General features: G+C 47.5%; 1 protein-coding gene and 1 long non-coding RNA gene across 5 annotated transcripts in view; one reads left to right on the forward strand and one right to left on the reverse strand.

The window, feature by feature from the left end:
• The window catches only part of LOC311520733, a 42,196-nt gene extending 31,524 nt beyond the window's left edge, over window positions 1–10,672 (reverse strand). The window contains exons 1-2 of the long non-coding RNA XR_014711688.1: window positions 8,479–10,672; window positions 3,863–5,527 (exon numbers count right to left, since the gene is read on the reverse strand). This is a non-coding gene — a long non-coding RNA (uncharacterized lncRNA). The remainder of the gene's footprint in view (window positions 1–3,862; window positions 5,528–8,478) is intronic.
• Window positions 10,673–11,513: 841 nt separating this feature from the next.
• On the forward strand, window positions 11,514–13,096 carry MID1IP1 (MID1 interacting protein 1). Of its 4 annotated transcripts, none has more exons than XM_084628411.1 (2): window positions 11,514–11,723; window positions 12,392–13,096. In XM_084628411.1, exon 2 carries the CDS (start codon window positions 12,570–12,572, stop codon window positions 13,068–13,070), a length of 501 nt encoding a protein of 166 aa, XP_084484537.1. In that variant the 5' UTR covers window positions 11,514–11,723; window positions 12,392–12,569; the 3' UTR covers window positions 13,071–13,096. The 4 variants fall into 4 exon arrangements, with proteins under 4 accessions (XP_084484537.1, XP_084484538.1, XP_084484536.1 ...); XM_084628412.1 differs by lacking the exon at window positions 11,514–11,723 and adding an exon at window positions 11,938–12,023; XM_084628410.1 differs by lacking the exon at window positions 11,514–11,723 and adding an exon at window positions 11,952–12,112.
• Window positions 13,097–14,099: the final 1,003 nt, after the last annotated feature.

A 14,099-nucleotide genomic window follows, 5' to 3' on the forward strand; every position in this document is an offset into this window, starting at 1 on the left:
GTGGCTTTCAGTGAATCTGGGCTGTGTGGTGCACAAAGGGTGCTGACCTCTTGATTGGGATGCTCCCCTCCTCTTGTTCTGCTATCCTCTCTAGCTGCTGAGGAGGGAGCAGAACTTGCCATTAGAAAACTGGCAGATCTAAGAAGCTCTTCTCACCTAAACTGATTTTAAATTGACAAATACAGGTCATTTTATATACAGGATGGGTGCATGTTGCATTTGCTTCTCTACCATAAGAGCATGTGGCCTTTGAAATGGATTCAGACTTCATGATTTGCCGTGAACACCTTAGCCCCAGTGCACACTCCTGAAGGAATCATAAACGTGCAGTCTCGAAAGAAAGGGAAGACAGTATAATATAGTTACAGTAGATGGTGCTAGACAAGTACAAAAGAGACTAGGCAGTCATTTAAGGATACCTGCAAGATATAAGCTAAGCTGTTCAAAAAATGTGCAATTTAGATTTATCAGTTCAGGAGGGAGAGTCAGATGAAAACAGTTAAGCTGGGAAGATTATTAAATACAAAACCCTGTGTGTAGACAATGCTCAGGTTATTACACAAACTGACGAAAGGGAGGGTGCAAATGCTGTCCCTGGTGGCATCCACATAATGTCAATGAAATCAAATGAATGGAAGAGGAGGGGGAACGTGGGAGCAGGACTGAGGGCAGCATGTGGTTCAGGCACTTAAAAGCTGAGGTTGACATTCCATTCTTATCATGCTTTTAGACAGAGGGAGAGAAGACACAATGATATATGAGTTTGGGAGGCTCAGCTCTAAGTTCCGGATGCCTATGGGTTTGTATCAAACTGTTAATAATATATAAATACAATAGTTTGCATTTATTTTTATATGAAGGAAAAATTCTGTGGGGTAAACTGTGTTTGGGTTACCATTTTAGTGTGGAGTTACACACTATTCAAGGCTGCATGCTAGTTCCTCTCTTAGAGCCACAGTATTGCATTTGAATGTGTGAGAACTTGATAGATCTGCCCACTAAAAACCATCATCAGGGCATTAGTTTGCATCTGTGCATATTAAATAGCATTATGGAAATACACAGGTCTATTGGGGATTATTCTATTATGCCAATAACGTTCCTTATTATGCCAATAACGTTCCTTATCAAGTCAAATGTATAGCTTTTTTGTTAGCATGTGTACATTATTACAAATACAAGTCTGCATAGGTGGTAATACAGAGCTCTGCATGACACTACCTGTTTCATATGTTTGCGTGATTACAATGTGCAGTTCTGACTCAAATGTATGTTGTTATCTATATTGGAAATAATAAAGATATTAAAATAATGTTATGGAAAATGCTTCCAGCAAATGCATAATAGCCAATATGGAAATATTAATCACTGGCCTGCAGACTCAGCATTGCTTTGCCATGCAGCATCAGTGCACAGTCACATAAGAAATGCTGGTCTGAGGCTAACTTTGGGCTCTCACTTACTGGCATCTGCCAGGCAGGGCAGGGATCACAGTGGAGGTGACACTCTGAGTCTCTAAAGGAGAAAATTGCATGATGTATCACCACTCATGAGCATCCGCTAGAGAGCTGTTTAGAGTGAGATTACAGTCTCGGTGGAGACTCTCATCCCTCTCGGTCATAGGGTTATTATGATGATGCCGTTGCAGCTTGCATGGAGGATGGTAGGAGGGGATTTAAATGATGGCCGGAAGGAAAGGCTGGATGAAATCTCCACAAACCCCGTTCAGATTAACTCAGATTCCTGAATCCCTGCTTTGGGAGACTTGAAAACAGCCAAATTGATTTTTTTTCCTTCTTCAAAAAAATGCCTTAAACCTTGAGCTACGAGTTTGCAAGCCATGTTTTGGTCCAGAATGAAACAAATCCCTGCAAATAAGGGTTTTGCTAATTAAAAACAAGGGTCTTTGTTCTCCTCTCCCCGGCACTAATTTTATACTAGTGAAATAACATTGATGTTGTGGATTTACTCCTGATTTATGCTGGTGTAACTAAGAGTAGATCATGCTCAATACTGGGGTCTGTTCTTCCCAAGGGATTTTTTGTTTGTAAACTCATATTAGTATGAAAAAGAGAAAAATCTCTGGGCAATTCTGCGCTCTCCGGCTCAATCCATACTATTAATTATCATGCTTATTATGGCAGTGCCTAAGGGCAATCTGAGAACTAAGCCCCATAGTGCCAGGTACTGTACAAATATAGACTAAGCCCCAATCCCTGCCCTAAAGAGCAGTCTACATAGACAAGACAAGACACAAAGTGGGAGAAGGGCTATAACACACAAACAGTGAACAATATGATGGCAGCAAATGGCATGTTGGTTCTGCAATATGTTTATTATTATTTTTATTTTTTTGTCCTTGTAATGCTGGTTGAGCACTGTTTAAGATTGATTCCAGTACCTGAAAATAAATGATGACTAACTAAAGGCTATTTGGGATAAAAACAGAAGGAGATTTTGCCTTCACTCCACAAAGTTGGCTTCCTCTTTAGGAGGAGATGCTACAAAAATGCTCCCACTTGCTGATTGCACATCCAAAATGACGATAGCACGTCACTATCTTAATGTTAAGACGCCCTTGCAAGATTTAATTTGAGAATTCCTCAAGGAATGCAAAAATCAAGTGACTCTCAGCCTATGCTTTATTAGACCAAAAGGGAATGCTCTTCATACAAACCTTTTGCAATGTAACTAAATATTTTTATTTTTATTGGTGCTCATTACAGTTGTTTTCAATGGAGAAGGGACATCATGGAGCTGATGTTAATTCTTCTCCTAGCAGCATGCATTCCAGTTGAGATTTGGAAGGGGGACATGCCACAGAGAACAGCTGTTCCCTATTCCCAATTCTTTTCTGAGCTATGGAGCCCCAGCCTGCTCAGAATCTTACATGGAGGTTTCCATCAGCTTGGGAGGATCGTTCTTCAGAGTCACTTCTCCCCGTGCATCCACACTCTGCACTCTGTTACCTTTAGCTTCTGTTCCTCTCCACCAACACAAGTGAAATGTTGCTCACTGACCCATACTTTTGAGGCCACTCCCACGCCCCCACCTCCTTGGGTTGTGTGCGTACCTAATGCTGCTTCTAACTCCAAGGACATTCTAGTACATTTTTTATTATTTTTGCCTGAGGAAAACACTGTAGTATTGTTATTTAATTGTGCTTTGTTGCTAAATTATTGTTGTTTGTTTTCTCTGCATTAGTTATTTTATGTTACAGAGGCATTGCAATATTCTCACTTTTTTTTCTCCAAATTTGGGCATAATACTATAAGGCCTTGGCATACGAACTAGTCCCCTTACAAAGAGCTTGAAGGATTAGGCATAAAAAACAGTTATGTGAAAACTAGAAGAGATGTAGCTAAATCTCTGTAGAACAGATACAAATTATCCCCTGGATTTCAGCAGGACTCAGACAAATTGGTCCACAAATTTCTTTCACGTTTTAAACTGATTTCTCATGACCTTGGTCATCGGTGCCTGAAACTACAGTACTGATGATCTGAAACTCACCAAGAGACATCATTTATAATGTTAAATTTCCTTATGGTCATTTTGGATTTGAAGCAACAAACTTTCTTGGGTCCGAGTTTAGTATACCTTGACAACAGGTTACAAAGGGACGGGATGAGATGGACATGTTAACTGTATACATTTGCACTGCCACCCTAAGTGAAGTAATCATTCCACAACTGTACACAGAGACCAAAAATATAGATTAAATAGGAACAGAATGAAACTTAGTAGCCCCTCACCTGCACCAGCTGACTATATTCAGGGCCAGCCCTAGATCAAATGGCGCTCCAGGCGAGAAATGTTTTTCCCCACCCCCTCACCCCCCATTTGTTGAACTTTTGAATACCTTATTTTTATGGCATTTGTAGCCCATTTCATGACTTTGATGCACGATCTGCATGCATGATTTACCACAAGGCACGAAGGAAGCTCTTGGATTCAGCACAAGGATCCTTGCCTGGATGTCGCTGTTTCTTCCCTTCATGTTCGCACCGTTGTTGTAGTCTGGACCATGGCACTCCTGAACTTTATTTTATTCTCATTCAAAATGTTCTTAAACAGTTCTGTTAGGTCTTTTCCAGTAGAATTGTCCACAGACTGGAAACAGATAAAACGTTCCTTTATTTGGATACAGCCATCCTAATAGTCAACGAATCTTACTGTAAATGATATCTTCTCACTGTGACTAATGTTGGAAGTGCAGTCCATTATTATGGCATAGTAATTCTCTTTGCCAAGCCACATTAACATCTTATCGAATACCTTCCTTGCCATAAGGTCAATCAATTAATTTTGAATTGTTTTGCTGCAGTAATGATCCATAGCTTCTTTACAAATTACTCAACATAAGTGCTCACACATGATATCACTGTATTTCCCAAGAAGTTCTACCAAACCAAGGAAATTATTGTTATGTTCAGTGAACAACTTATCCAACAAGCACCAGAAAGCCAAATTATTCTTTGCAAGGAAGAGGGTAGTTGAGATCAGATGCTCGAGCACGTTCCTCAAGTGCTGGGTTTCTACATTAATAATGTGCTGGTTTTCTGCATCTAGGCATTTATTCAGCTTGAGCCTGGATTCAACCTCCATCCATTTGGAGTGGGCCGTAAAATGGCTGGGTGACTTTTCATGTTGCTTCAGAGTATCAGCTAAGTTATGCCAGTAATTGTACCTGGAAAGCTCAGGCAATGATTTGACATTCTTATAAAATATTTTGAAACAAAACCAGAACACTTTGTCAGTTGATTTTGAGGAAACTAGCCAATGCTGATTCAGTTTCTCACCATTCTCGAGCACTCTTTCACAGTGTGACTTTGAAAAGTGTCACTTCTGATCTGATTATTTACTGGAAATATCATCTCCTTGATTTTGCCCAGCCCGTTCAAAATTGTACAATGAATATCGGCAGAATTTAGGATTGCAGGCCATAAAGTGGGATCTGATGTATCGATTTGTGGTGTGCAATTTTTCTCACTGCTGTTTCTGTCATTGTGTGATGCTGATTCTTCTTTGCTGCTTCTCTCCTTTTCATGTGAGCCAGATTTTTCTTTATCATCACTCAGATAGCTCAGTGGTTTGAGCATTGGCCTGCTAAGCCCAGGGTTGTGAGTTCAATCCTTGAGGGGGCCATTTAGGGATCTGGGGCAAAAATTGGGGATTGGTCCTGCTTTGAGCAGGGGGTTGAACTAGATGACTTCCTGAGGTCCCTTCCAACCCTGATCTCTTTTACGCCGCCAGGAAAACTGGATGATTCTCCATCACTTTCCTCGCATTTCCACTCCTTATCTTCAGGTAAATCTGCTAATTCCTTAGTAATAGGATTTATATCATTTATGCTCTGCTCCTCAATTTCTTCTGCACTGGGACAATCGCTACTGCCCAAGGCCCAGTCTATGTTGTTCTGTTTCAGATATTTTCCCGTCAAATTTGCCCCTTGCTAGATTGCAGTTGAACTTTTCGCTTCCCATACTGAGCTCCTGAAGGCTTCTTCAGGGGCATCTTTTATTTTCTACAGGGGGAAAAACAGACAGTATAAGGGAGAGCAAAAGTCTATGTTCCACAGTCTTAGAAAGTCATCAAACATTACATGTTAAGCATGGCAAAAGAAGTAACAGTATTGCTTTTATATGTTGCATAGATAGGAGTTCGGTATCTCTGGTGACTCATTAAATATGTCTTTTATTAGTCACTACGTACACTCTTCAAGTCTTGAAACACAAGTACCCTTTTACAATTATAAAATAAAACAAGGTTCACATATCGCAGCTGGCCTCTCACTTCGTTCTTATATCTCACTGACTGAGCGACGATGCCCTGCTCCTGATATACCCATGAGGGCATGGCTGACAACATTGTAGGAGGTTCAAGGAAAACGTAGTTTTCAGAAAGTCTGGAAGGTTCCATGAGATTCTACAAAGGTCCAGAACATTCTAGGAAGTTAGTGAAAAATTAGTTAGAGAAACATTTTACTTCAAACAATCTATTTTCCCTTTTGTCGCTACCAACGAAAACAACACCCCAACCCTGGCACTCTCCACTCTCAGCATCTAGGTGGTGGCCTGGGTCACCTTCCCCTAAATCTGGTCCTGGCTATACTGAACTATAATCCATAATATATACAACCGATTACAAGAAAAAGTCAATTGCCTAAGCCATATGAGATATTGCTATTGAAGAACCAATCCAAGCGGTACTCCCAGGGCTAAAAATACAACACTTGAATACAGTACATGCACATATTTAATCACTTTTCTCCCACAAAACCTCATGTTATTTTACAAACATTGTGCAGCAGAACTACTTCAAGACTGATGAAGTGTAGCCATGGGTTGGAATGGGCCAATAACTGCTATTTTGTGCCGGCATGCATATGGCAAAACTGTTAATGAAGATTGTTTCTTTGATTACCATTGAAGAGGGAATTAAGACTGGCCTTAGTGTGTGGTCTATACTGAAATTCAAGCAAGACACCAAGCTTATCAGCCTATTATTGAAAAATGTTATGTAACTATTAATGTCACGAGAGCAGAGGACATCAGAAGCATGCCTCATATAGTTATCTTTAGCACTATGCATATCACCACCTCCAGTAGATCCTGCTGTTTCTTAGACGTCTCCAATGAAAGACCCTGATCCTGCAAGGTGCTGAGCACCCTCACCTCCCATTGACTTCATTGGGAATTAAGAGACTTTCTTGGCACCTTACATGTGATGCTGTGCAACTTGTAGTACTAACAAACCGCACTAAGCTTAACTTCAGAATTTTTTTTAGCTCAGAGTACAAGGTGATATGACCAAGACATTGAATTTATTCTGTCTTCTGGCATCCTTTGCATCTTCATGGAATCTTGAGATACCTTCATTTTAATGCCCACCACCAAGACCTTATATGACAGGAATTCTCCTTCTAGTTGAGGAGGTTTGGACAGGATTTCCTTTGCACCCTCCCTATCAGTATGTTCCTTATCTACCCAAGAGTCTTTGCTGTACAGCGATGTTAGGCACACCTGCACCACCAGATACTGGATGCATGAGCTTCCTCATTGCTCCCAGCCCTTGCTGGACTGAGGAGTCAGATAAAGACAGGAACAAGCTGGGTTTCCCAGATTTCAATGCAGCGCATAGCTATCACACTGGTCTCACCCTAAAGAATAAATATTTAAAACAAATGATACTGAGGATTAAACTTTGTGCCACAAATGCATGGGATCACCTTCTGCCAACAGCAGGAAAGAAGGAATTGCACACACATACAATATCTGTACCTATAGGTACTTCATAATTGCATGTTATTAAAGTCATAAACATATGCTTCCTTATTTCATTCTGATGCAGGAGTGCTGCAATAATCAAATGATAGCATATCTGCAAGAGACTGTTTATACTGTCTATTAAAACGATCAGAATATAAGGAAGTAGAAAAAAATGAAGCACTGTGTGTTTTATCCAATGAAGTTTGGCCTCTTTATAGATTTATCCAAAGTCAAGGGCTTGGACACATGCCTACACATTCTGAAGAAATATAAAATTAGCTGACCATATTTAAGTTTCAGGCAGACTATACAAGATATATATAAATTCATTATGTTGCATTTCATCTTCCATTTTGTTGCCCAGTCACCCAATTTTGTGAGATCCCTCTGTAACTCTTCGCAGTCAGCTTTGGACTTAACTATCTTGAATTGTATATCATCTACAAACTTTGCCACTTCACTGTTCACTCCCTTTTCCAGATCATTAATGAATATATTGAACAGTAGTATTTACCTCTCTCCGTTGTGAAAACTGACCATTTATTTAAAACAAACAAGAGGATGTACTTTTTCACCCAGTGCACAATTAACCTCTGGAACTCATTGCTATGGGCTATTGTGATGTCCATAAGTATAACTGGGTTCAAAAAAGAAGTAGAGAACTTCATGGAGGATAGGTTTCAGAGTAGCAGTGGCTATTAGCCAGGATGGTCAGGGATACAACCCTATGCTTGGGGGTGACCCTAAACCGCTGACTGCCAAAAGGTAGGAGGGGGAGACAAAGGTGGATCACTCCAACTGCCCTGTTTTGTACACTGTCAGAAGACAGGATACTGGACGAGATGGACCATTAGTCCGACTCAGTATGGAAGTTCTGATGCAGGCAACCACCAGCAGCACAGGGAATAGCAGCAGGGTCAGCTGGAACGATGGGTGTGGGAGCCTTGCTGCTACTCATGCTGATCAGATATATTTTATTGTACTGTTGAAATCATGTTCTTTCTGACTGACTGGTTTTTCTGTCTCTCCCATGATCTTCAATCCCAAATCCCAAATGTATATATGCATATGTAGGTTGAATTTCAGGCTCTCCTCTGTCTCACAGGTTGCACAGTCATTCTGCCCTGAGTTTGCACTGTGCTTTGTGTCTCTCTATTTCCACTGTAGTCTATGGTCACTCATTCTGTGTTTGATAACTCTGCCTTACCTTTGTGCATTTCACAGTGGCCTACGGGTAATCTGCCAGTATGGCAGTATGCCAGCTTGTCGTTTCTCATCTGTTCTTCCCAATAACTTGAATTTGAATATTGCAAGCCGTGGGCTCACATCCAGAAAAATTAGTTTTTGACTTGCTAGTGCTTCCTGGCAGCGGACAGATCGTTTGTCCCTGCGGTTGAGATGGCACCGGAAAGTTCAGGGTGGCTTTTGTACGTTGGCTAGGAGTCAGAGAGGACAACGTCTTCGTTTAATTTGGCCGCTGTTTTTCTGGGTGTGTGCATTCTCCGCAAGTGCTCTGCTGAGCTGTGTGTCTTTTCTGCCTGTGGCCAGGCGTGCATGGGCTGCGTGCGGGCCTTAGGCGTGCTCCTGACTTTGCAGAAATGTAGGGGGTGCCTGCAGTACAAGGATGGGACCAAAGTCTCCCTGCGACCCAGGGCACTGAACTCTCCCACGGCGGGGCGACTGCGACACAGCGGCGGGGGCGCCGCGACCTGCCTGCGCCGGGCCGGGATCGACGCCCATTCGTGGCCCCCGCCCGGTGTTGTGGTTGATCGGTTGTCTAGGTAACGCGGCACGGCCATCTCCCTCCGTCCCACGTGTCCCTGCAGCGGCCGCCTCTGTTACCAGGGTCGCCAGAGAGAGGGGGGGAGGTGAGTGTTGTTTCTGATTGGCTGCCGCCGAATCTTGCTTACGAGGGTATGTCGGCGGAGCCCGGCTACTGGAACGCGAGCCGATTGGCTGAGGTTGGAGGTGAGGCTGTGGGGTGATCCCGGCCCCGGCGCAGCCCGCTAAGTCGCCGGGCGCGGGCAGCGAGCCAGATAGGGCGGGGTCGAGCGCGCGCCTGTTGCCCGCCCCCTCCCTTCGCGCGTTCTGGTTTTGCCTCCTTCCCGCGGGGAGGGGGGGGAATGAGCGGCGTGTCGCGCGCCTGGCCTAAGATGCCCTTCCTCTCGCGGCGCCTGCTGCAGCCCGGCTGGGGGAAGGGCGGTGCACGTGGTCGCGGTGCAGCCTGCTCCGGTTGCAGCCGCGGCTGGGCTGCCCAGCTGGGAGAAGACAACGCAGGGAAGCCGGGCTGTTGCTGGACAGATTGGCTGCAAATGCGCAGCGCTGCTGCTAGAGCAAGGGGCTTGATGGGGGAAGGGAGGCAGGTAGACAGGAGCCGGGCAACGTGCAGTAGCAGGCGGGAGGGAACGCCTCGTCTCGGGGTGCACAGCGGCGCTTTGTAATGCTCTGCCCTCGCTGCTGGGGGCAGTGACCGGCATGCCAATGTCAGCCAGTCCGCTCAGGGCACAGCTGGGGAGAGCGGAGCGCTTCCCATCTCCTCCGTTGGGCGAAGGCCGACAGCAGGTCGAGAGAGACCGGTTTAACAAGGACTACATTCCTGGATCCCAGTCGGATGAGTAAACCGTGTCCTCCCCGGCTAATTACCCCCTCCGTATGCGGGGGCCAGAGCGCCGGCTGCGCATCAGCAGCGGAGAGGAGTTAGCGTGTGCACGCCGTGGGGCTACTGATTCCATCTCCCTCCCTTTAGAGCGCGATATGAGGAATCGCATTCGCTGTAAAGTCCCTTCAAAGGCAGCAGCATGCGGGGCCGGCGTGTCACTTGGGGGCGTGCCTGGCTATGCAGCTAGGGCGTGCGAAACCACCGATTTGCTCGCTACGCTATATGAGACCGACCCGTTGCGATCCCCTTCCCCCACAATGCAGCAGAGCCGAGCCACATCATCACCCGTGCCAAATACATTCCCACCAGGCATGTTACAACCTGCTGCTACAGACACATACTGAGGTGCAAACATACATATTGGGCAGTGGGGAAAGAGGTTTAAAACTGGGTGTGTTCCAGACTCCCTGTTTTTGGATTACGGTCCGCGGAGCGAAAGGCAGTTTAAACTGGGTGTTTTACAGTCTCCCTTCTCTGAGGTTTAGGAAACAGATTTAAAGCTGGGTGTAACAGTCTGTCTCTCTGGGCATGGGGAGGATTTGCGTGTGTTACACAATCCAGTTCTTTCTTGGACCAAGGTACACAAGTATCGCTGAAGCACGGTAGCACGTCTGTCTGAAGTCGGTATTGTCTCGAGAGAGGGGCTGTCTATCCAGCCACACGGCATGTATAAAGTGCTTATCTGCAGAGTAGCTAAGTGGTGTACGTAAAAAAAGATGGGTGGGTTACTCTCTCTCTGGAGTTGGGGGGCGGGAATTTGAAGATTGGGGTGGGTGGATTTTCCTTTCGGGGTCTGGGGAGGAGAAGTAAGATTGCTTTGTGTTAGAGCAGGAGGATTAGGATGGTTTGGGGAATGCTGTGTGCTCGTTGACTAGGCGTGGAATTCCAGGCTGAGTGTGTTAGGGGTTTTCCTCCTGGGGGTTGGGTGCAGCTGGCGTAAGGTATGTTGCACTCTATCCCTCGTGTGAGCAAGGAGGAGGAGGAAGATTGTGTTCTATTAAATTGGTTCCCTCTGGGAACCAGAGGGAGTTTTCTTTTTCGAATGCCCAGACCTATCCTGCTGGGATGCTTGGGGTACTTACTCGAACTGCCTCTCTGACAGTTGCCCGAGGTGTCTGTCTCCTGGGCTCACATTGCCACTGTTTGCATGGCTTATCCGGCCGATACGGAACTGATTCAGCGCGAGAGTCAACATTCCACTCCGCGCTGTGTCCTGCTCTGCCCACTGACTCCTACGGGACTGAGTCAGGAGCGGCTGGTCCCTATACATAGGCATGGATGGATGTGGCTATAGATAACAAACCAATCCAATCCGGAGGAAACAGGACCAAATTCGGCCCTGAGGCAAACAGGGGTTTGCGCGCCGCTGTGTAGCTGGCTCCTTTCCCGTCACCGGCCGGGGTGTAGAGTGATGGGTGGGATGCGCTGTAGCAGGAGCTGGTACCTCGCCCACCCGGCTTCCCTCCCGCAGCCACTAGCTCTGGCAGGATCTGCCTCCGGGTGCGCGCTGCGCCCTCCCCTTATGGGTGTCAGGCGAGAGGCGGAGCCGCCTTCCCGTCCCTTGTAGCAGGAGCCGGTATTACTCGCGGTCACTCAGAGCCGCCTTTATCTTGCTGCACTGCAAGGGGGTGGCACTTGGGAACACCTTATTTTACCATACACGCTATAAATACACCTCCTGGAATGGGAGCAGGGCTACCGGCCGCAGCGGGACACAGTGGCGCACGGACACCCGGACACCAGCAGCCAGACCCAGAGAACCGGCAGTGAGGCTCGACTCTACAGGACATTTGGTGGGTGTGGGCTGCCTGCGGCGTCCCCCTGATCTGAGCGGGTGATGGGGTGAATGGCCGTGGGAGCTCCCGAGGCGGCTTGCATGGATCTGTGGCCGTGTCACGCTCACAGGGGGCTCTTTTAATTTATTCCCGCTGCAAGGAATTGTGTTTCTGCCATCAGAGGCGCTCCCTTTGCCGTCCCCATCCCCCAGTCTCATTCTTTGAACCGTGGGGCGTGGACTGGAAGAAGTTGCTCTTGCATCTTCTGAATGAGAAATCGAAACGCAGCTCGGTTGCCTCCCTTAGCTGCTGGCTTTGGTGATGATGCGCTGATAAAGGATGCCGCGAGATATTGGGCAGGGGGCCACCGGGAGAGGGTTGAGGCCAGAGGAGATTTGCACAGAGAGGTAGGGAGCCTTGGGGGCGGAGGAACGGAGGGCTCGGCCTTGGAAGGTACACGGAGTTAGGAGGAAAGATCGGAGGCAAAGCCCAGAGCGGGGTTAGGATTAAAACGGGGAGCTGAAGGGGACGGGGGTGAAGAAGGAGTTTGCAGAAGGATAGGGGGAGAAAAAGGTGAAGCTCTGAGAGAGGGTTATGGGTAGGAAGAGGAAGTACTGATAACTGGGGGTTGGCGCATGGCGCAAAATGCCTTCCATCTAAACAGCATCTATTCTTCTCTATTCCAGCAAACCGCCCTTGAGCGTTGCAGCGAGCAAGCGGGGGGAAGGCTTTGGAGATACAAGGCCTGGCTCCTGGTGGCCCTTGCAAGGAGATTTGGTGGGGCAGAAGAAGGAACCAGCTGCTGTGTCCGTGCTCCCCAGGCACCCGGTGATCACTGGCATTGCACCCCACCCATCTGCCAACATGATGCAGATCTGCGACTCCTACAGCCAGAAACACTCCCTCTTTAACGCCATGAACCGCTTCATCGGGGCCGTCAACAACATGGACCAGACGGTGATGGTGCCCAGCCTGCTGCGGGACGTGCCGCTGCTGCTGGAGGAGCTGGACTCGGGGGGCGGCTGCGGGGAGGGGGATCCCCAGCTCTCACCGGGGGACGCCGGCGCCTTCTTCTCCCGCAGGGACATGTACAGCCATTACCTGCTGCTCAAGTCCATCCGCAACGACATCGAGTGGGGGGTGCTGCAGCAGGGCGCCGAGGAGGCCAGCCGGAAGAAGGACAAGCTGAGCGGGGACATTGTCCGGGGCCTGCCGGAGCCCGCGGTGGAGGAGGAGGATCTGGAGAAGCAATTCCATTATCACCTGAGCGGACTCCACACGGTGCTCTCCAAACTCACCCGCAAGGCCAACGTGCTCACCAACAGATACAAGCAGGAGATCGGCTTCAGCAACTGGGGGCACTGAGCCAGGGCAGGGCTTGGCATGGGCTGGGTGGGTGGGTGGGTGGGGGTGCTTCCGAGCAAGGGATCCCTATCTGCCGGGGGGCGGGGGGGAAGAGAGGGAGGGAGGGGCTCAGGGGAGCGCGCCCAGGGGACGAGGAGCGTGTGTGTGTGTGTGCGCGCGCGTGCAGATGGAGGGGGATGAGCATGGGACGGGCATGGACGGGGAGCGAGTGTGTGACAGTGGAAGCGGGTGGGGGCGCGTGCCAGAGGGGGAATGAAGGACTGCGAGCGTGGAGGAGGGGGGCAGGGAGAGGGGGGCAGACGTGTGTGTGTGTGTGTGTGTGCGTGTGCATGGGGCGGGTGGACGTTCAAGCGGGAGGGGGAGGGGACCGTGACGCATGGCGGGCACATCCTGCCCGGGTGTGCGAGCAGCTATGCGCTGCACGGCGGCGGGGATCTTTGCCTGCGCAGCGGCGGCAGCGAAGCGGCGTGGGTGTATCCAGTTTCCTAGTCTGGGAGCTTAGAATGAATGACGGAGGGTGACCGAGGCCAGTAGTTGCTGAGAGCGTGTGGTGGCGGAGGCGGCCGTCCTCCTAGTGGAGACTGCATCACTTCTTTCTTTCCTGTTTTGCACTACTTTTATAACAATAAAAGACGTGTATATAATGTGTAAGATTTCTTTGCATGATCGTAGAATTGCAGGCCTCTTATTTTTTACCAACGCACAAACAGAGAAAGGTGTACATTAATCAATATTAGTTTATTCGAATTTTTGTTCTGTCCAGGGTGAGGAATTATTGTTCCCCTCTAAGTAAGGAGACTGATGACTTGTACCTGTATGTGCTGGCTGTATAGCTGGCTGATATGAGGCTGAAAATAAGCCAATGAAAATAATAAAACTGTTGTAAAAATTCCATTTATTACCCAGGACAGAGCCAGTTTACTAAACTACATCCCTGTATCACTGGACGGATGATGGGTTCCATTAGTGTACATGTACTGAAGCTTATTTAAAACTTTTTTTTAATCCAGATGTAGAGTATATTCTAAA

Source organism: Lepidochelys olivacea (genome assembly GCF_965140295.1).
Source record: "Lepidochelys olivacea isolate rLepOli2 genome assembly, chromosome: 1".
Classification (NCBI taxonomy): domain Eukaryota; kingdom Metazoa; phylum Chordata; order Testudines; family Cheloniidae; genus Lepidochelys; species Lepidochelys olivacea.